The sequence below is a fragment of the Aspergillus fischeri genome, genomic scaffold (genome assembly GCF_000149645.3).
Source record: "Aspergillus fischeri NRRL 181 1099437636264 genomic scaffold, whole genome shotgun sequence".
NCBI classification, from domain to species: domain Eukaryota; kingdom Fungi; phylum Ascomycota; class Eurotiomycetes; order Eurotiales; family Aspergillaceae; genus Aspergillus; species Aspergillus fischeri.
Genome location: NW_001509762.1, coordinates 5,977,254 through 5,998,036, shown reverse-complemented (window position 1 = coordinate 5,998,036; position 20,783 = coordinate 5,977,254). Strand labels below are relative to the sequence as shown.

General features: G+C 50.6%; 6 protein-coding genes across 6 annotated transcripts, besides 1 other annotated feature; 4 read left to right on the top strand and 2 right to left on the bottom strand.

Moving 5' to 3' along the window:
- Nucleotides 1-664: 664 nt before the first annotated feature.
- On the bottom strand, nt 665-3,481 carry NFIA_092580 (uncharacterized protein; the record flags this gene model as incomplete). Its single annotated transcript, XM_001261193.1, has 2 exons — nt 665-3,256; nt 3,317-3,481. The coding sequence occupies 2 exons, from the start codon at nt 3,479-3,481 to the stop codon at nt 665-667; spliced, it is 2,757 nt and encodes a 918-aa protein (XP_001261194.1).
- Nucleotides 3,482-4,197: 716 nt separating this feature from the next.
- Nucleotides 4,198-7,611, top strand: NFIA_092570 (uncharacterized protein; the record flags this gene model as incomplete). The annotated part of the gene is made up of 2 exons (XM_001261192.1): nt 4,198-6,861; nt 6,916-7,611. 2 exons carry the CDS (start codon nt 4,198-4,200, stop codon nt 7,609-7,611), a joined length of 3,360 nt encoding a protein of 1,119 aa, XP_001261193.1.
- Nucleotides 7,612-8,137: 526 nt separating this feature from the next.
- Nucleotides 8,138-10,653, top strand: mvp1 (sorting nexin Mvp1; the record flags this gene model as incomplete). The annotated part of the gene is made up of 5 exons (XM_001261191.1): nt 8,138-8,660; nt 8,716-9,456; nt 9,543-9,664; nt 9,716-10,309; nt 10,444-10,653. 5 exons carry the CDS (start codon nt 8,138-8,140, stop codon nt 10,651-10,653), a joined length of 2,190 nt encoding a protein of 729 aa, XP_001261192.1.
- Nucleotides 10,654-12,662: 2,009 nt separating this feature from the next.
- On the top strand, nt 12,663-15,896 carry NFIA_092550 (Na+/H+ antiporter Nha1; the record flags this gene model as incomplete). Its single annotated transcript, XM_001261190.1, has 1 exon — nt 12,663-15,896. The coding sequence occupies one exon, from the start codon at nt 12,663-12,665 to the stop codon at nt 15,894-15,896; it is 3,234 nt and encodes a 1,077-aa protein (XP_001261191.1).
- Nucleotides 14,327-14,368: a microsatellite.
- An 847-nt stretch (nt 15,897-16,743) lies between the features above and the next one.
- Nucleotides 16,744-17,170, bottom strand: NFIA_092540 (uncharacterized protein; the record flags this gene model as incomplete). Its single annotated transcript, XM_001261189.1, has 2 exons — nt 16,744-17,019; nt 17,072-17,170. The coding sequence occupies 2 exons, from the start codon at nt 17,168-17,170 to the stop codon at nt 16,744-16,746; spliced, it is 375 nt and encodes a 124-aa protein (XP_001261190.1).
- Nucleotides 17,171-20,027: 2,857 nt separating this feature from the next.
- Nucleotides 20,028-20,320, top strand: NFIA_092530 (uncharacterized protein; the record flags this gene model as incomplete). The annotated part of the gene is made up of 2 exons (XM_001261188.1): nt 20,028-20,244; nt 20,310-20,320. The coding sequence occupies 2 exons, from the start codon at nt 20,028-20,030 to the stop codon at nt 20,318-20,320; spliced, it is 228 nt and encodes a 75-aa protein (XP_001261189.1).
- Between the last annotated feature and the right edge of the window lie 463 nt (nt 20,321-20,783).

Sequence of the window (20,783 nt, the reverse complement as noted above, 5' to 3'; positions counted from 1 at the left end):
GCCAATGGCAGCAGCACAGTAAGCACTCCAAGTATCAATCCACTACTGCAGAAGCATTGATCACCAACTGCGTTGGCCCGCCGAATGCAAGTAAACATGGCCAAGCGCCTCGCATAGTGTATTTATGATCATCACTAGACCACGCTAGTCACTACAGATTGACTACAGAAGCAGACTAGACTACAGTAAGGTATTCAGGTGCAAGAAATGTAAACCCGGAGAAACGCCGATAGGGAGTATCACTATTCTTGTGCCCTGGGACGGAGACATATGCGTACGGTACGGAGTACTAGTAGTATCGGTGCTGTTGGCGTGCATTAGTGGTATTGATCGACCGAGTGACGATGTGTAGTGGGCGGTGCATAGGCATGGTGTGGGTGTAGCTAAAGCGATGATGGTGTGCAGATTGCAGAGGAGGGCTTTTGGCTGTGGCTCTGGGTCTTGCCACAGGCCGTGATGTGGAGGCGAGTTTCTGATGATGGTTTAGTAGACTGCCGCGAGTCGCTGTATCGATTGTTGTTTTGTGTCACAAGTTCAAGTTCTGTAGTGAAGGGTAACAGTCCTGCCATGGATAGTAGCCAAGGAAAGGTAGTTGATTGACCTCAAACGCCGTATCAGAGCTATCTACATGAGAAGTAGGAAAAAGTACCACTTTTATACCGTTCTATACAAGAAGCCTCTCAAAGGAGTACTTGCCAGCAGCCTTGCGTCGCAGATATCCGATCTCACGGCTACTCCGGGTCTTCACCTCGCCCGTAGACTTCTTCACCTTCGTCTTGCTCACGTCCGTTGTCGGAGCCTTGAGGGACAACGGAAGCATCTTTCCGCTGGCGTCAATGTCGTACCCTTCGTCTCCCTCGGGGAGTCCAAACACCATCAGATCGGCCCCGTTGAGTTTCTCATACCGGACGAGCCCGGAGGATGTCTCCTGATTTCCGGCTTGCTTGGCCACATCGCCCGTCTTGCCCTTGGCGGAGGGATGTGTGAAGCTGTTTGTGAAGCGGAGGTACTCGCGCAGGATACCCTTGAGGTATGTAGCTTCCTCGACTCCCGCGAGCGCAGCGGAGATCTCGGACTTCATGTCGGCGATGAGGTCGAGGTCTCGTGTGCTGGCGTCGTCGATACCTGCCGCGGAGATCCATCCCGAAGGGCCGATGGCGTCGACGGCGGCGTTCAACAGATTTATGATGGTGTCCAAGGAAAGTGAGGGTGTAGTCTGTTCGGGGGAGAAGGGGCTGGGCGGGTTTTCGGTGAAGCGCGAGGTATACCCTCCAGTCGCTAGGCAAAGGCGGAGATGATGGACGATGGAGAGCAGTTCGGATCTGGAGAGGGCAGAGCGGAAGGAGCTGACGATCGTGGGGAAGGGTTGGTTGTGAATCTTCTGCAGGGTGGTGTTGAACCCGATAAAGATATCTTGCAGGCTTGCTTCAGCATTGTGCAAGGTGGCCTCCTTGCTTGTGTGATTCGAGTTCTCATCATCATTGGTCACAGACTTGGTGGCTTCTTCTAAGACCATGGAATGCGACCGAGCCATGGTCAGCAAGACCTTGAGGGCATAGGCGAGCTCATCTGCATTGAGGAGTACCGACCCTTGGAGGACGTCAATGAAGTGATGTAGCGAGCGATCAGAATCGATCACAGCCTGAGTAAATGAACCAGTCGGCAGTGGCGGCAGAATATGCGGCTTCTGAACTCGTCTCAGAGCAATCTCAACACTGCTTAGGCAAAAGTGTCCAAGTTGAATGAGCCATGTGCAGGTCATCTCCGGCCAAATGCCAATGGTCAAGCGGGAGTCTGACATAGCCGACAGCTTGTCCTTGCTTCTTGCTTCTCTGAGAGAAAAGATTTTGGATAGCAAGAAGAGCACCATTTCTGGGTTCACGTAGTGTTGCGCCGCAGGCAAAGCCTTGGGAGCGCCGACTTCGAAGTAATCGAGGACCGCGTCGTCAAACGCAGCGCTATCCTTGGAGTTGGCGGATTTTTCGACCTTCTGTGTAAACTCCTCCCACTTGCTAACCTGTTCAGCCGAAGTAAGACCAAGCGATGCCATGTATTCGGTGCGATTCTTCTTCGAAGATGCATCCGATTGGAACGTGGGTGAGCCAATGCCGCGCCCAATAGCATCAATGAGAAGGCCATCCCTTGGCCGTTTCAGGGAGGAATTAAGGGAACTAATCGACGAGCTCAAATCAAACGCAAACAATGCGTTCCCCTTGATCGCAACAGCGACACCAAGTTTAGCAAAGTAGCTGACGAACACTGTGCGCGACTTCGAGCCACCAGAAGGGACACTGTCCGCTGCGATGCTGCGCTGGATGGATTGATATTGTGTGTCGAACAAAGCGACAATCGATTTGCCAGCGGCAATCACTGATTGAGGAGAGGTGCGCATCAGAGAAGAGAAACTCTCATCTTCAAGGATGAAGCGCGTTGTCACGGTCGGCGCATATTGGGAGAGATCAATGTTGACAAAGCCCTTCTCGAATGACAAATTCAATCCCGCGGACCCGGGATGGAAGTACCACTGCAGAGAGCTGCTATCGAATGTCTTATGCTCATCGATGTCCGGCAAAGTTATCGTTTGAAGATGTCTCAGCTTCTGGCTTTCGTCAAGAATCCGTCCTTCCGAGGGTGCAGTCGAGGGAACAGAGAAAATCTGAACTTGAACATCGCTCAATGCGATCTGCTTCGAACCGGTCGGGTGTGAGACAAGCACCAACACGGAAGGTTCGTCTACTCCAGAGTCGGTCAAATCCCCGAGAGCCATAGCCACCAGATCTTGTCGCCTTTTGAACAGATATCTCTTCGCATCGTCAAAGTCCACCAAAAAGCAGGAATTAACTTCATGGGTTGAGCGAAGCTTCGCGATCTCGGTATGGTTCACACTCCACCGCTGAGTCTTAAGGTCAGACGTCAACCTTCGTACAAGACCATCCTGATGCACAGTCAAGACATCGAATGAGTCCTGTTCATCATCTTCCGTAGGAGCGGTAGGGACGATGCCGACGAAGACCGTAGGGCTGCTCGAATCGCTCACGGAGAATGATGAAGACGAAATGACAGGCGCACTCGATCCAGTGCCCCCAATTTCTTCAACAAAGGCTTGTATTTCTCGTCCAGGTCGGTCCACGGCGACGAAAGTTTGTCTCTTCACAACCGACTTTTTCGTGAGCTTTCTTCGCACCGAGCATGGTCGACAGGAGAAAGAGGATTGCGGTGGAACGGCATAGGAGGTAACGAGTTTGGGGGTTTGTATCTAATGGCACAGATAATCAGCTCATCATTCTCCTAGAATCTTTCATATATATTTTCTCACGTTGTAGATGTTCACAGCCTCCCCATCGACCGCAACAACGACCTCATATCTTTTTCGCTTCTTCGATTCGGCCAAACTATACACTTCGCCAACCTGGGTTTTACCAGTAGAGGCATGCAATGGGCGAGGCAATTGAGCCAGTACTGAAGGTGGCTGCAGATCCATAACGGCAAATAAAGACACAATAATACTCGTGTTGCGCGACCGTTGCCGCTAAGTATTTGAACATACACAGCTTGAACAAATTCATTTTCATATCGCATTCTGAAAAATTTCCGGCATTACGTTGTCCCGAGATCCGGCGCTATCCTTCCTTCGGACTAGGGCTGTCGGTATGGTAAATGACGTACGGCGGAAAACGAATGGCCCGCGCGGGCAAAAAAACACGCGCTTCTTCGCGTTGCACTTTGGCGTTGTCGGTGATCAATCCAGGCTTCAATTGATTGTCTACGTCGTCCAAGTCCAAAATCCCCTCTTAGCTTGGCAACCTTTGCTGTGAAGCAACCAGCATCTCGTTTTGATGTTTTCATCATTCTCTTTCTGTCTTCTTTCGTGTCTCGAGTCATTCTCGTCTAACCCTCAAGCGATGAGCATTGATCCGCTTATCGAATGAGCGCACTGCAGCCCATGGTCATGGCACAAGGCGAGCAGCCAGCTATCCACCCATTTTTCCAAAGACAAAGAGGTTCACGTCTTCCTCCAATGGCTACATCCAAGTTTACTTATTATCAGCAGACCTCGGAATTCCTAGACGCACCACAGAAGATGTCGTTTCATCCCAGAGTCCCCTCGAAAGTGAAGCCAGGTTACCCGTTCAATCCACGGCACGATCAAACACCTCCCTGACGCGCTCTATACCTACTCCGCAATTACTAGATCACATGGCGCTAGAACATGATCCCAATTCGGCACGAAGGAAACGTCGAAAGACGGAGGATGTCAATCAGGGAACACGCGACCCTTCTACTGAGAATGAACTGCATCAAGGCGATAACTCCCTGCTGCTGGATCAGCCCCTCGCTACATTGAATACCCCTAGTGGTAAGGCCCAATTCGCCGCCAATGCCGGAGCCAACAATGCCACTCTCCCGCCTGGTGTTTCAGATGTCGCCAGCAGTGAGTCTTTATCAGGACCGAACTCTGCCTCAGACCTCCACAATCCCGATAGGGGGTTTCCGGACGATGCAAATCAGGCGTTGCAGTCACGTTCCCCGCCACAGAAAACCATGAAACTCACCGCTAATGGGAAACTCCTGAGTTCGCCTGTCGCGAAGCAATCGGATGATACCCCTCAGAAGAAGAGAAGGAGCAAACGTACCAAAGCAGGAAGCCAAGGGCCGGAGCAGGGCAAGAAGAAACTGGTGGTCCTGAAGTACGCCAGCGAACCCGACAAGACCAAAAATATTGGGCAGCTCATCGATAAGATTATCTGCGGCCAAACAAAGTATATCCCCTCCAGGGCAACTGTTCCACCTGTGCCAGTTGCGCAAAAACCGCAACCTCCGAAACCTACGCACCCGTTCTTCTTGAAACCTGCCCTGCGCAAACCAGACCCTTGCGCTGAAACTTTACCCCCGTCAAATCTCAGCCACGGAATACCCGGCACGCCATCAATACCAGAGGCAAAGCTTGATGTTACCAGGTCTGCCAGCCGGCCGGTGCTTTTCTCGTCATTCAGGCCGCGCCCAAAGTTCCCTGAATCAATCCACCCGGTTTGGCCTCCTAAGGGCCTTGGTCACGTTCGAGGCATTCCCGGGGTTTCAGATCGGCAGAATGAAGATTTGTCTTATTCTCTGAATATTGATCAGAAAAAAGCAAAAATGGCTGCGGTTCAGGTACTTGACGAGGAAAACATACTCCGTACGTGGACAAATTTGAATACGAATGTCCCGACAGCCTTACGTTTACCTCAGAGGCACACAGCGAGCGGAAGGGATCTACAGCAAGCAATAGTACCTGAGCTTTCCGAATCCACCTTTGCTGATGGAACGAATTTAATTGTCAGTCATCCTGCCATCTCAAGAGTCTTCTCGTCAATTCCACAATCTTTGACTGCTTTCGATCGAGGTGAATACGACATGGACTTGTGGACTCAAAAGTATGCTCCTGAGTCTGCAGCCCAGGTTCTTCAGATGAGCAAAGAAGCAATGATGCTACGGGACTGGTTGAAATATCTTAGGATATCTGCCGTGGATACAGGAAGACCTGCAAAAGACATTGAGAAAGCCAAGGAGAAGGGTGACGATAAAAAGCGGAAGAAGAAGCCCAAGAAGGCAGACCAGCTTGACGGATTCATTGTCAACAGTAGCGATGATGATTTTGAAATGAGCGAGGTTACTGCATCCGACGATGACGAGTTAGCCGGTGGAGTAACAGTCTCTTCCAAAAAAACTGTCATTCGGTCGGGTGACTCGGACGGTGTTTGGAGATCCGGCGCAGGAAAACACCGTACGGCCAATGTAATACTCCTCAGTGGTCCTCCAGGATGCGGTAAGACTGCCTCCGTGTACGCAGTGGCCAAGGAGCTTGACTTCGAAGTTTTCGAGATCAACCCTGGTAACCGACGAAGTGCTAAAGACATCCTGGAGCGTGTCGGTGACATGACACAGAATCATCTTGTGCATAAAGTGACCGCGGGTGAGGATACTTCAAATAATCCCTCGCTGGGCGTTGGCGTTGAGGCTCCGGCACCAGACGAAAGCAAACAGAACAAGCTCATGGGGTTTTTCAAGCCTGCTGCTGGGAAGAAACCCAAGAAGGACAAGAAAGCCGGTCAAAAAGATTCGCAGCAGGAGAGCGATTCAAAACGGGCACGGAGTCAGAAGCAGTCCCTCATTCTTCTAGAAGAAGCGGATATCCTCTTCGAGGAGGACAAGCAGTTTTGGTCCGGCGTTATGGCCCTCGTCAGCCAGTCCAAGCGTCCCATCATCATCACCTGCAACGATGAAAACCTCATCCCTCTTGAAGAAATCTCCTTTCATGCGATCCTACGGTATAAGCCGCCACCCCAGCGTCCTGCTGTGGACTACCTTCTAGTCCTCGCAGCAAACGAGGGTCATATGCTCAAGAGGGAAGCTGTCGACGACCTATACCTGGCTACGGGAAGGGATCTTCGGAGAACGATCATGGATTTGAACTTTTGGTGCCAGATGGCCATCGGAAGCGAAAAATCAGGGTTGGACTGGATAATAGATCGATGGCGAAAAGGCGCAGAGATTGATCAGGATAGTGACCCATTGCGGGTCGTGAGTCTGAATACATATGAACCCTCTATGGGCTGGTTCAGTCGCGATATGCTGTTGGACAACACACTCGACAGCCGCATTGAGTCAACACAAGAATTATTGCACTGGTGGCAAGTTAGCTTGCAAGAAACAGAGGAAATGGCGGACTCGAGCTCTGAGAATGTGTCCTCGGCAGGGACAACCAACTTTGACGCCACAAACCTCCAACGTCTTCAAAGGTTGGAGCTTCAGTCTGACTATGCCGATCTGCGGAGCGTTCTGGATGTACTTTGCGCTCGATGCTCTCTCGACCAAAAACTGGTACGTTCTGTTGACCTGGAAGACAATTCCAAAACTGATTACCAATTTCCATAGGACTCGATTGATAACACAATACCTGCTATGTCTGAGAAGCAAAGAACTAACTATGTCGAGGGTTATCCACTGCTGCAGGCAGATCTCGTGCCCGATTACTCTTCCTTTCTGGCCAGCATTGGAAGTACATTCGAGGTCTTTATAGGTCAAACTTTCCGAGACGAGCAACAAAAAGATATTGAAGCTTCTCAGGCACGGAACGTCTTGGAGACTGTTGTCGCACCGCGGCGTGCCGGCACATCCAAAGCGACTTTTCTAACAGCGTTTGAGCCTCTCAGGCGAGCCGATCATCTTTTCCCTCCCCCTCCAGGCCGGCTGGCGCCCTCGTTTGAAAATAGGCTTAGGCCCCTCTCTGAGGACCTAGCTCCGTATGTCCGTGCTATAATGGCGTTCGACCTTCGTCTAGAGCAGTACCGACTACAGCTGAGCGGTCTCCTCTCCGAGAACGATGGTGGAAAGAGAATGCGAAAGACAAGGGCAAGTCGAGCGGCCCTAGAAGGGGGTAGCAAGGCAGAAACACGAAAAGAACGATGGTTTCCGCCTGGTACAAACCCAGCGTTGATTCTAGCTACAGGGGATAAGGAGTGGCAGGATCTCTTGATTCGAACCGGGCATTTTACAGTGACCTCGATAAGAGAGTCTAGCAAGGAGTGCAGCGATCTTGCGTCAGAGAGCTCAGGTGATGGCGGGATTTAGGAATGTACACCATCGAACATGACGTATATTAGACATGATTTATATATATGTGAACTACAAGGGCCCCTATGAGTTATGCTGTATCTATAAATATATCATCGCTGGCGATGGAGTTTTCTAATCCAAAGTGCATGATCGGTGACACTATCCCCATGTATGTACAGAGTACCAGCGTTGTTTATCGTCGGCCTCGAATAACCGACTAGTGCGCGCTCTGCGGTGGATCCACCAAACAACATCACCAGCGGGCCCCAGGCTCCATTCAGCTTCATGCTCTCGACCCCTTATCACAGGAGGAGAAGCAGAGCTTAGCTGGCACTAATCTGGTTGTTGAATCCCGACTTTTATCTCAATTCCATTCTTGGGGTTGTCCATTGACTTGCAGACGGCGATTGCTTTTGTGGCCCTCGGTGGTGGCCGCCACTTATCTCTCTCCCAGCCTCCGACCGAACTCCGCTCCCCAAACCTGGAACTGGGACCATCGCCAACGAATCCGTGACGCATCGCACACTCGAGCTTGTCCATAATGTCCTTATTTGGGACGTCGCCAGAAGATCCCTCTATGGGTGATTCGGTCCACCAGAGGTCCAGGTCTTCGCTTTTTGCAGATGAGCCTTCGTCCGGTGGAGCTGGAGCTGGCAGCTCCGCCAACCTGGGCTCGTCCTCCCTCTTCGCCGATGACGACGGGTTCCAGTCGAGCTCGCCCTGGAATAGCAACGCGAACAAACGAGCCGCCAGACACGAGCTCGTGAAGACTTTGCTGCCCGACGCGGATGTTCCCGAGAGCTATATTGACGCATATGACCTTGTGCTTAATGAGGGGGACCGTGTCGGGGGCGTTGTGGGCTTGACCTCTGTGCGGGAGATACTGTCGAGCAGCGGGCTCAGTGCCAGCGACCAGGCCAAGATATTTAATCTCGTTGTTTCAGGGGATGGCGATAGCGCGAACGGGCTTGGTCGGGGTCAGTTCAACGTCCTCCTAGCGCTGATTGGCCTTGCGCAGGAAGGGGAGGACCTTACGTTTGATGCGGTAGATGATCGACGCAAGAGTATAACGCCTTTACCATTATAGTCTCGTCTGAACGTTTGCTAATGCCCTTATAGAGCTTCCGCTACCGAAAAGTTCCTACCTTGACAGACTGCGCGACAGGCAACAACCCTCTGCACCTTCTCATCCCGAAGAGCGGCCCACCACTCCTCCCCCTCCTCCCACGGCCATAAATGATCCGCCTTCCGCGCGCTCGCGACAGTCCAGAGAAACTTTGGGTGGTTTGGACGCTGATCCATGGGGTAGCCCCCAACTACACCGCGGTCATAACCATGCGCAAACCGAACCCGAGCCCCCAGTCCTCAACGGCTTTGGAAGCGTGCGATCGGCGACCATTGCCTGGTCTAGCAGGGCTGGCGAGGATGAGACACAACATGAAGTACCGAGCGGTCCCCGTGTCAACGGGCGGACAGACGGTGTGCCCTCCACCAGCTCCGGGTCTGGATGGGGGGAGAGTTATGGCAATACAACAGCTGGTGATGGCTTTGGCGGACCGGTCCGAGCTGGACTTGGAAATCTCGGTGCCCCCAGTAGTGGGCAGGAAGAGTCCAATGCCCGACGGCGATCGGGCATCGGCATCTCTACGAGTTCACAAGTGGAGGAGACTGTGACAGTTAACCTGCTCCCTGAGAAGGAGGGCATGTTCATGTTTCAGCACCGCAATTACGAGGTGAAATCGGCCCGTAGAGGCAGCACAGTGATTCGACGATACAGTGACTTTGTCTGGTTATTAGATTGTCTGCAGAAACGATACCCATTCCGACAACTTCCTTTACTTCCACCCAAGAGAATTGCAGGTACGTCAGAGCACAGGCTTGCTACAAGCTCTCCTCAAAGCTTACTCACCTATTTCCGTTTGAAGTCAATGGCACTCACCTTTCAGCGGATTCAAACTCGTTCCTTGAGAAGCGGCGCCGAGGCCTCGTGCGGTTCACCAACGCACTCGTTCGTCATCCTGTTTTGAGCCAGGAGCAACTCGTGGTCATGTTCTTAACGGTTCCTACGGTGTGTAGATCGGCCTGTATCAATGGCAACGAGAAACTGACTTGCAGCTAGGAACTCTCGGTCTGGCGCAAACAGGCCACGATCTCGGTACAAGACGAATTCACGGGCCGAGTCCTCCCTCCTGATCTCGAGGACTCATTGCCTGCTAATTTGACGGATATTTTTGAGACGGTTCGTAGTGGCGTGAAGCGCTCCGCCGAAATCTACATCAACTTGTGCACACTGCTCGAGCGATTAGCCAAGCGTAACGAGGGTCTCGCCGCGGACCACTTGCGGTTTTCGCTCGCATTGCAGTCACTCACAGAAGTGACTAAGGACACATACGCTGTGGATACCAACGATGTTCCTATACTCAACGAGGGCATCATGGCTACGGCCAGGCACCTCTCCAACAGCCAGAGTTTGTTGGAGGACGAAGCCAGGGCATGGGAAAATGGCATACTGGAGGACTTGAAGTTCCAGCGGGACTGCCTTGTCAGTGTGAGAGAGATGTTCGACCGACGGGACCGATACGCACGTAACAACATACCTCAACTGGAGCGAAGGATTGAAAGCAACGAGCGGAAGCTGCAGGAATTGCGGGCACGCCCTCAAGGGGCGGTGAAACCCGGGGAAATTGAGAAGGTCGAAGAGTCGATATTCAAGGTATGACCTTTTTTTTTTACTTTTCCTTTGTCTTTTCCTTCGCTCTAGACCATATTTTTGCTTTTTCCTTTGCCGCGTCTGCTTCCTTTGATTGCCATCTTTTCTTCTAACACGATGCTTTGCTGGCACTGCAGGATAAGGAATCAATTGTGCAGCAACACGCGAGAGGAGTCTTCATCAAAGAGTGCATCCGAGATGAGCTGGTACACTTCCAGCGGAGTCAGTATCACATCAGCCGACTTCATCAGGATTGGAGCCAGGAGCGAGTGAAATACTCCGAGCTGCAGGCCGACAATTGGCGGTCATTGAGTGATCAGGTGGAAGGAATGCCTTTGGGCGAGTGATGCGAGAGTTGTTGCTTTATTTTTCAACTGTGTCTACCCAGCATGTCTATTATTTTGCTGTTGCTCAGCCTGTCGCTATTGGATAGTTTGATTTCCTTTTCAGTATGCTTGATCGATGGACCTTTTTCAGTCTGGACCTGATGATGACTGTGTGATCATTTTGAGTACGGTATCTGGTAAGGTAGTGGTTTGCCTACCATTGTTGATGCGTGTGATATGTCCCCTGTATGCATGGCAAGGTAATTGATTCCGATCCGAGCTGCCGCGATCTCTCAGTTTCTCTCTGGCTTTGTACCCTACGCTCAGGCGCTTTATGGGTTTAGTGCTCCGCTAGTGGGAACAGGAACGCCCCGGCAAGGACCGGATCAATACAAACTACCCTATCAGGATCAAGTTTGACCATCAACATCTCCAATGGGACTACTCCGTACAGCTTTCCGCCTTCAACGGTCCCACCAATACACCAATCTAAACCGCATTTCCCGCCGGCTGCCCAGAGTGGAGAACAGTTGTAGCCAATGATACTGAAGCATCTTGGGCAGCCTTGCAAGGCTGGTGCAATTGATTTGATGTTCTAAATCTGAGACGAATATTCTAGAGTGGCTGGGTTCTTTTACAGTACTACTTATGAGTAGATACGGTATGCATAGGACTCAGTAAGGTAGATATTGTGTTATTGAAAGCGTCTCAGAGATTGCCTTGTTTGCAATTGGAAATGATACATCCGGAGGCCCACGCTATGCCTGGGAATGTTGTACTACCTATCACGCCGCCCTAATATAGATCCCATGTGGCTCAGCGACACAAGGTAGGTACCTTAGGTACTAGGTACGTAGTGTAGAAGCAGATACTGCAGGTGTCATTGTGAATCGGTCTGAGTCTAATACGATCCTTTCAGCAATACTTTTAACTCTGTCTATTTATGACTTATGTTTCTCTGAAAGACAAAAGACTACTCCGTACCTAAAGTATTATTGTCTTATCAAGACCAAGCCCGACTAATCTGCCAAGGACAGAAATTGTTCGTTCCGCTTTGGGTCTGGTGGGGCGACAAGAACGTGAATGACGAATCGCCGCATCCCCCGCCGGGTCCTCAGGCAGTAAGGCTGCCAGTGCCGCCCCCGTCATCATCCTCAGCTTTAGCCTTTTTGCTTGCGCTTTTCCTTTCATTTCTTCGGCAAACTCGCTACAAACAAAGGAGAAGAGGAAAAGAAAAAGAAAATATCTGTCCTACCACCAGCCAGATTTATGTTTGACATTGACTCGTCTTCCCCGGATCAAAGCAAACAGTGAGCACTGGTCGTTATGAAATTCCCGGTTGTGGTCTTGGGTTCCGTCGTTGTCGTCTTGGCTCTGGGTCCTTGAATTTGCCCGCTTCCTGGTGAGTTGCGTCTGCCCAGCGTCTTGTCTTTTCTCCATTTTCTGTCTCTTATCCTCTCTTGTCTCTTTCTTGTCGTCGCTTGTGCTTGCTTGGGTCTGTTTTTTGCCCTGTCCTTTGCCTCCTTCTTTACTTGTTGTTTCCTTTCTATTCTTAGGGTGAGTACAGACGATTAGCGTGCTTTCCAGGTTATCGATTTCCTAAACTGGTAGTCCCTGCTTCTCTTCTCTTACTTCTGTTACTGGCACTTGGCCGAGAAGTGTTCGGATTTTTGGTCGACGTTCCTTGCCTTTCCTGTTGGCACTATTTCTCTCCGTTCATCTGTTGCTTATCTTATCCTAGTTGCTCAACCGTCTACTGTCGCAGAACAAAGAGCTGACGAAAACCGCAAATAGGCACAGGAAAAGACCTCGTTCGACCGTTTTAGCCGTTCACTATTCCCGAACATCCTTCGTTCATTCCTCTTCATTCCTCTCAGAAAGGTATGCGGAGAAACGGGATTACGCAATCCTGGTGCGGAGTCCATATCTGTAATTGCACGTTCAATCAGTTGGAGAACGTGGAGATAATTGCTACCCGCATAGGGATCAGAGAAAGCAACTAAACTTACAGGAGGAAGCGCTGAGTAATTATGGCGTGGCATCACTTGGACATCGATAAGCCACACCTGGCGTACATGATCCTCGGCGGCTTCACCGGGCTGTTCATGCTTTGCTCGCTCTTCGTCAAGGAGAAACTATACATTGGTGAAGCAACTGTGGCCACGCTGTGTGGTATCATCTTTGGCCCTCATGCCGCCAATCTGTTCAACCCTGCCGAATGGGGCAACGTCGACAAAATCACCCTCGAATGTTCGCGCATTGTCCTCGTCGTTCAGTGTTTCGCCGTCGGCGTCGAATTGCCCAAAGCGTATATGGAACGTCATTGGAAATCTGTCACTCTTTTGCTCCTTCCCGTGATGACTTGGGGCTGGTTGGTCACTAGTCTGTTCATTTGGTGGATGGTACCTCCTCTCAACTGGCTGGAAAGTCTCGTATGCGCTGCTTGCGTGACAGCTACCGACCCCGTCTTGGCTTCTTCGGTTGTCGGTAAGGGTAAATTCGCCAAGCGAGTTCCCAAACATCTGCGAGATCTTTTGTCCGCCGAGTCCGGCTGCAACGACGGCATGGCCTTTCCGTTTATCTACCTCTCGTTCTACATCCTGCGCTATCGCCCTGATGCAGGAAAGGTGTCGCTCAACTGGTTCTGTGTGACGATTCTCTATGAGTGTATCTTTGGCGCAATCTATGGTTTCACCATTGGATATATTGCTCGCCATGCCATCAAGTTTGCCGAGCGTAAGCAGTTGATTGATCGCGAGAGTTTCCTAGTCTTCTATTTCGTGCTGGCCGTGTTCTGCGCCGGCTCTGGAAGTTTTCTGGGCATGGATGATCTTCTGATAGGCTTTGCTTGCGGCGTGGGCTTCAGCAACGATGGCTGGTTCACTGAGAAGACCGAGGAATCTCACGTGTCCAACGTCATTGACTTGCTTCTCAATCTGGCCTACTTCGTCTATTTCGGGTCTATTATTCCCTGGGAGGACTACAACAACCCGGATATCGGCCTCGTGCCCTGGAGACTCGTAGTCATCGCGATCCTGGTCATCTTCTTCCGCCGGATTCCGATCATGATGCTACTGAAACCAGTCATTCCAGACGTCAAAACGTGGCGTGAGGCTCTTTTCGCTGGCCATTTCGGACCCATCGGTGTCGGTGCCATCTTCGCCGCAATTCTAACCAGGGCTGAACTCGAAACCGATAGCACTCAGCCGTTGCCGGAGAAAGATCTGCCCAAACCAGGGTCCCCCGACTATTATATAGTGCAGCTGATCTGGCCTATCACCACCTTTATGGTCATCTCGTCCATTTTGGTCCACGGTTCATCGATCGCCGTTTTTACCCTTGGAAAGCGTATCAATACCTTGACCGTCACGTTGTCGTACACGACCGCCAACGAAGAGGGTCCCTCTTGGATGAACCGACTACCTCGCGTACAGTCGTTGGCCAAAGGGTCAATGTCCTTCCGCAAGACCGACGCAGACGAGTTGGGTGATTCGTCCACTGAGCCGGAATTCCCTCCTGGAACTCTTCCGCCGATTGGCGTTCCCGGTAACTTTTTGCGACGGGTTCGTGAGGAGGAATCCGAGACACCCACCGGCCGACCCTCTAGCCGCAAGACTCGAAGACGCCGTAGGCGGGATGATGGAGCTGGAGGTCCGATCAGCCAGTCAGCCATTATGCCTCAAAGGCCGGCCGAGGCTGCTGAGGAGACTGAGAAGGCTGGTGAGGAGACTGAGAAATCAAAGGAGGAAGCCGAGGAGCGGGAGAAGATTGAACGGGGAGGATCTCCACCGAACCATGAGCGTGATCGGTTTGGCCGGGAACCTGTCTTAGAGGTGTACCTGGAAGGCCATACGATGGTCATCGAAGACGAAGAAGGCAATGTCTTGAAGACAGAAGATATCAGTCATAAATCGCCCGAGGAACGGCAGCAGCACGTTGAAGAACAAAAGCGGCGGCTGCAGAAGGATAAGTCAGGCGAATTGTCCAAATCCCGAAGCCAGCCTCATGAGAAGACGGAAGGGGAACAAATCCAACATGCAGTGGGAGCTGCGGCCGGGCCCCCGCTAGGAAAGGCTCGCAAACAGTTCGGCAAATGGGTCGGTTGGGGCAAAGGCCGCGGCGAACAAGCGGAAAGCAAGGAGGCGAAGAAAGCTGCGGAGAAGAAATCGACCGAAGAATCCGGCAAGCCGGCCAAGCGCAAAGCTCGCTCGGCTCACGCGTATCAATTCGGCAATACCATTATCGTCGAGGATGAGGATGGTGAAGTCATCAAGAAGTACTCCATTCCCGCCGCTGGCAAGGCCGAAGGCGGAGCCCCTAGCCGCCGCGGCCTGGGACGAATGGGAACCTGGTTTGGTAGAGACGGCGAGGCGGAAACCTCGCAAGCTGCACAGAGCAGGAAGACAGCCGAGGACGAGTGGCTAGCGGACGATGGACTGCGGTTCACCCTGGCCAACGACGACGAAGTCGGTAAGCGAGGTGTCGGTCACAAGGGCCGTCGCATGACGAAACATGAGTTCGCCGAGCAGATCAAGAACCTGGGGCCCAAGGCTCGTCGCCAGTTGGTCGAGGAGACTGACGTTCCTGAGCGTGTGAAGAATGTGGCTCGGGACGAGGCCGAGCAGCGAGAATCTCTCCGAGCACAACCTGTTGACATGCCGGTATCGCCTGGCACACAGGTAGAGACCCGCGGCATCGACCAGTTTGACTCTGACAGCGAGACCACCGACGATGAATCGGTACAGGACATTCCCGGGCCCGACGTGGCTGCTTCGCTCGCTAGGGTGACTCGAGGCTCGGCTGCACAGGAGCGACGCAGTCACCTGGAGCCGTCCGACTCGCCTTCCAGGCCTCGTCCGCGGTCGAGAAGAGACTCCGAAGACGATGGTACCGAGCGGATCCCGCCAGCTCGCCTCCGAGAAGCAGCCGGTCTTGCGCCTCCCCCGCAGGAAGCCGACTTGGACGACACGGGTGAAACACCGGCAGAGCGTCGTCGTCGTCTGGCGGCCCTGGGAGAATTGCACAACGACTCGGACTCTGATGACCCGGAGGCCGCAGTCGAAGACACGGACAGCGATGACAATGGTGAATTCCGCCAAGTGCGAGGAAGAGTTCAATTTGCGGATGGCTCTCGGGCATCTCCGCGAAGAGACGATGCTGGAATTGTAAGCGGACTTCCGTCGGCGTCGCCGGACCAATCCCCGGGTCGTAGGGGACACCGTACACGCATTTCATGGGGAGGAGAGAAAGGTCGCGAGAGTTGAAGTTATGCCGAGAAGAAGAGTAGAAAGCGAGCGCAAGCAAGGCGACAGGCCTTGCGGTGTACAAAGCCGAGGAATAGGATCTAGAATCTTGTCTGTTATTACTCATATGTCGACTCAGCATTGGCGCCGAGTTGATTGTCCATACGCCTATCTTGGTTGTTGTATATAGCGGCGTACTCGACGTTGTGTAATGTTTGATTCCTCTTCCTGTCTTGTCTGGTTTGGTGCATCGACTATTGAGTGGCTGGATATAGTCTTGTTAGCTTGCGTCCACTTTCAATAGTACATTGTCTCCACATTACCAATAGACACCATTATAAGGAGTAGACATATCATTTAGTCGTAATCATATAAGTTTGCTTTCCTGGTACTCTTGTGTTGCCTTTGTCTTCTTTGCAATCGAACTCACACATCGGTGCACAAAGTCTCCTTGCATAGCACAGCATATTAAGAAAGCTCAGGGTAGTAGTAGGTCTCCCTCGCGCCCTTTCATCATAAAAATAAATTTGCATGTCCCATTGCAAATAGTCTTGTCTTTGTTTGCTACTTTGTAGAAATGATCATTTCTCAACAGCTGGCATTCTCTGAACTTAAGAATTGATAATACTCCATTTAAACGTCTCTACCTAAATCAAGGCTGGTAAATACTGGACGACAATCAGACCAAGATAGTTTTCCAACAATTGAGGCACTCGACTAAAGTGTCTAGACGATCATTTGGCATAGCAGAAATAGTAGCGCAATACGGTATCAACAAGTCCGACCTCCGGTCCGCATATCTCTGTCTGGTTGTCATATCATTATATCATTACATTGTCACTGACGCTCTAATAAATCTACATCATGATCAAGTCCGAGAAAACACCACACACAGGGCACTGACCCTGCTACGCTCCGAGACGCGGAATCTACACATTTCCTGTATTCGGAAGTAATCCTGAGCCTCCCAGTCCATATCCAAGACCTTCCCTTCCACATCCACCACGCTGACTATCGGATTCCCCGCCCGCGATAGAGGGAGAAGTAGCAGATCATGCTGTTTCCCAATTGTCGAATCCCCGGGAAGCAAAACAATGATGTATGCATCGCGATGAGGAGGAGCACGCTCGGGTAGGCCAGTACCCTTAGATCGTCAGATTTCCGATTTCCCGCTCGTCCACAGAGGAGGGTAATACCGTTTGGTAATCTGCGATCAACTCGCTCACCAGTGGCGAGCAGACAGGGGGTACGTCGAAGAGGACCGCCGAGAGCAGAGTCTGGCGGATCCCCATCATGCTTGAGATGACATCGTGTGCGTTCTGAACGTGGGTTATTAGGTTTTCTGGCAGACTTCGTCGGCTGAGACCGCGCAGGCCGCTGCTTTCCATGTTGCTGGTATATATCAAGGTTGATAGGGTTTGGAGATGCAATCGCTGACTTGGTGAGGACGTATTGTGTTTAGTACTCTGTACTACGTCTCTACGTCATAGGTACCGCATGTCACATGGTGGAAAGACTTGTTGCTGACTCGCTGCATCTATTATTATTAGAATTAATATAGACTTAACTAGTAATCATCAGATTCTTGATCTTGACTTTTCTCTTGCTGCTAACTAATTGCTAAATTGATGGGCTGTCCTTCTGGTATAACTTCATAGGCTTGACGCTTAGACTTAAACACTATTAGGGCTAAATAGGGCGGAGGAAGAATATTACCGTAGTAATAAGCAATAAACTACAAAGAGTATGATAGAGGCTGACTTTATAGTACCTACCGTAGGTAGTGACTAGTAATCCCACCCTATCATCATTTGCTGTAGGCTACAATGATGTAGTGTGTATTTCCTGCTGCTTGACCAATTCTCCCGCTTCTTGCCGTTCCTTCCGTCGTACTCGCCGGCACCAGATACAGGCCCAAACACACGACGCAATAAGCGCTACACCAATAATAGGAACGCCTATCATTATAAATCTCATAATAGGTTCCCAGCCTGGCATATCCGACCCGTCACTGCCCCTGTCGTACATGCCTGGCGGGATGATCTCCCCCGGCACCCACGTAGGGACGACCATTGAATTTGTTAGTAGGGGTAGCGATGGTGACATTGTGTTGGTGTCAGATGCCGCCCATGAGATTGCCCATGCCTGGTGTACCTGGATTCCATCAGTGAACAGGACCCGCGTGCCCTGGCCGTGTGAAAGTGTCCCGGTGATTGTTGTCTCACCGGGGGTGATTGTACGGTAGCATGATGCTTTGATGTCCTTGAGATTGGAGAGATTCCTTGATAGAGAGAAGCCACTGTATCCAAAAAAGTCAGCCTTGGCTATCTTGCTCAGTTGTAAGATAAGGATGGGGGGCATGGTGGGCCGGCCGGGTCAAGTTGGGTAAACAGGAGTTGGAAAGCCAGACCTGGAGCAGCAGTATGCAGTTGAGTGCGTATAGACGTGTTTCCTATCAACAGGATATCTTTCTGTTGCCATCTCATGGTATGTCCATTCGCTGGGGCACACGGCTGGGCTAAATGAAAAGCGGCTAGCATCCTCATTGCTGTCCCATCCTGGTGGTTGGCAAGTTGTGAATCGCTCATCTGCAGGGTCTGACACCAGAACAGTCGTATGTATGATGGTGTCATTGATCCATATTGAGGTACTGGTTATATCCCAAATAGAGGTGCATTCAGGGAGCTGTACAAAGGGTGTTATGATAGCTAGAAGTGAGGTTACAGTTGCAATATTTGTACTCGAAAAGCTTGTCTCACTGGCAAGTAGGTCGGCTGCGCCAACACTTGCCATTAAGGCTAAGACTGAGAACCTTATTATCATCGAGGCGGTACACATGGATATAGTGCAGAAAGGAGAAGTGGAAGATGTGCGTGAACCATACTGGGGGAGAAGAGGGGGAAGTTCTTTTGTTTTAAGATCCATACTGGTAACAAGGCTAATTAGAAAAGAGTAAAGGGTCCTGATAAGTCGTCTAATCGACTAGGATATGCAGGCTTGATAATAACAGAGGAATGCATAATATAATTAGTAAACAAATGCATGTTATCACAAGCTAGACTATAGTCATAAGGGACTGAAGTGGGAATGCTAGAGAGGAGAAAGAGAGAAACTAGGTTTATATATTAACTTAGCAGTGCTAACATAGAATTCCCTAACCTAGTCGCACATGGACATGGCCATCTTTGTTACCTCAGGTAATTTAAGTCAAAATGACCTCTAGTCACGTATGCCAGATTATTGTAAGGGCTTAAGGCAATCCTCTAATGATCTTTAGGACCCTGGATATTGGCTAAGTTTCACTTCATCTCTATCTGTCATGGAGTTCTGATAGGTTAGGGGTGGTCGATGCTGTAACCCATAATAAGGGCATCTGTAGTATAATACCGCTACACTTAGAAGGTGTCCGGACGATGTACTCCTCATCTTGGCAATGTAACACCATGCCTGCGCCACTATATCGGTTGCATATTAGTGAGACACTATATCTCACCAGTAGTGACTTATTATCCTTGTGCCTGCTCTCTCCACAACATTCATAAAAGGCTTATGACTCTAATATTATGCCCTCATCTCCTCTTTTCCAAGTAACGTTCTTGCGTCCGCCTTTGAATGGATAGCAGAATTGCAAGAATGGTAGCATGAATATAGAATTCAGATTCCTCTGGTGAGTAGTGACTCAGCCTGTTGAGCTGAGTCCACTGTGGTGTGATGGTTTGGCCATGCCCATGACTGTTCCAGAGCCTAGTGGCTTGCTACTAGTCTTATAGTTCAATCTACTCTTTTAGCAAATAGAGCACAATGTGACCTCCTTATTATGGTGTAGCATGGCTTTTAATCATGCAGGTGTCAGTCCTAATGGCTAAGTGGGAATAGGTTAGCCTACGTTAGGGCCACACGACTATTATAACAGATGACTTTGAAGCTACAGTTCTTAGGCCTAAATTAGCGTAGTCTACAAATATAGATTCCAGTCACATATGGGATACTCCCCTAATGATCCAAATGACCACTTCACAAAGGTATGATTAATAGTTTTGGGAAACAACGCAGTTGTTCAGAGATGTGGATGTCACCTCAACGCTTGGGTCTCCGGGCTTCGTGCTGGTAGCGCATCGATTGCGCATGAGCACGAGGCTGAAACAAGCCACCATGCCAGTTGTATGTGACGGGAATGCGCAACGACATAATGCGCGATCCGAGGACCGGGAGTTTGGGGCGCGGGCGTTTGCAGTGGTGGAGACTCTGCTGGATCGGGGTTTGATTGACGCGCATCCGGTTAAGGTGCTGAATGAAGGTCTGGAGGGGGTTATTCGGGTATGGTTCGTCGTGAGGCTGCGTCTGGTCAAAAGCTTGTGTATACTGTCCCGTGAGTGATGGTTCTGGTGATAAGAAGCCTTAGCTTTGTCAATATCTTTTCTACAACACCCAAAGATGGTCTGTAGACTACCGTTGTGCATAACGCCGTATCCGTATTCTTCCTCTACTTGGCATACTTTTCTTGCCTTTTGATCAGGCGTCATCTCCAATACGTTATCCTCTCGGATATGGCGTTCAACCTGGGAAAGAAGACAAGTATGCTTAGACTGCCCTCCATATTTCTCTCTAGGGTCTATCTATTAGGAAGTTAGTGAACAAAATATATGGATCACATGCTCTTGCCTCTAGAGAATTTCTAACTGGATTTATGCGTCTCCCACGACTTTGCAGGGAAGGTTGACATCTTTTAACATATAGTCTAGCTTTCCTCTTGACACTCTCTGCAGCTGGTGGGTGGGTCAGTAAATAGAGAACTTTCTATGACATTTCGGTAACTCTAGTCGGTCTCTTGAAATAAAATAGGTATGTAGAGCTTTGTGCCTAGCAGTGATACATAAATTGAATATTCCTAATACACAAATTACCAGT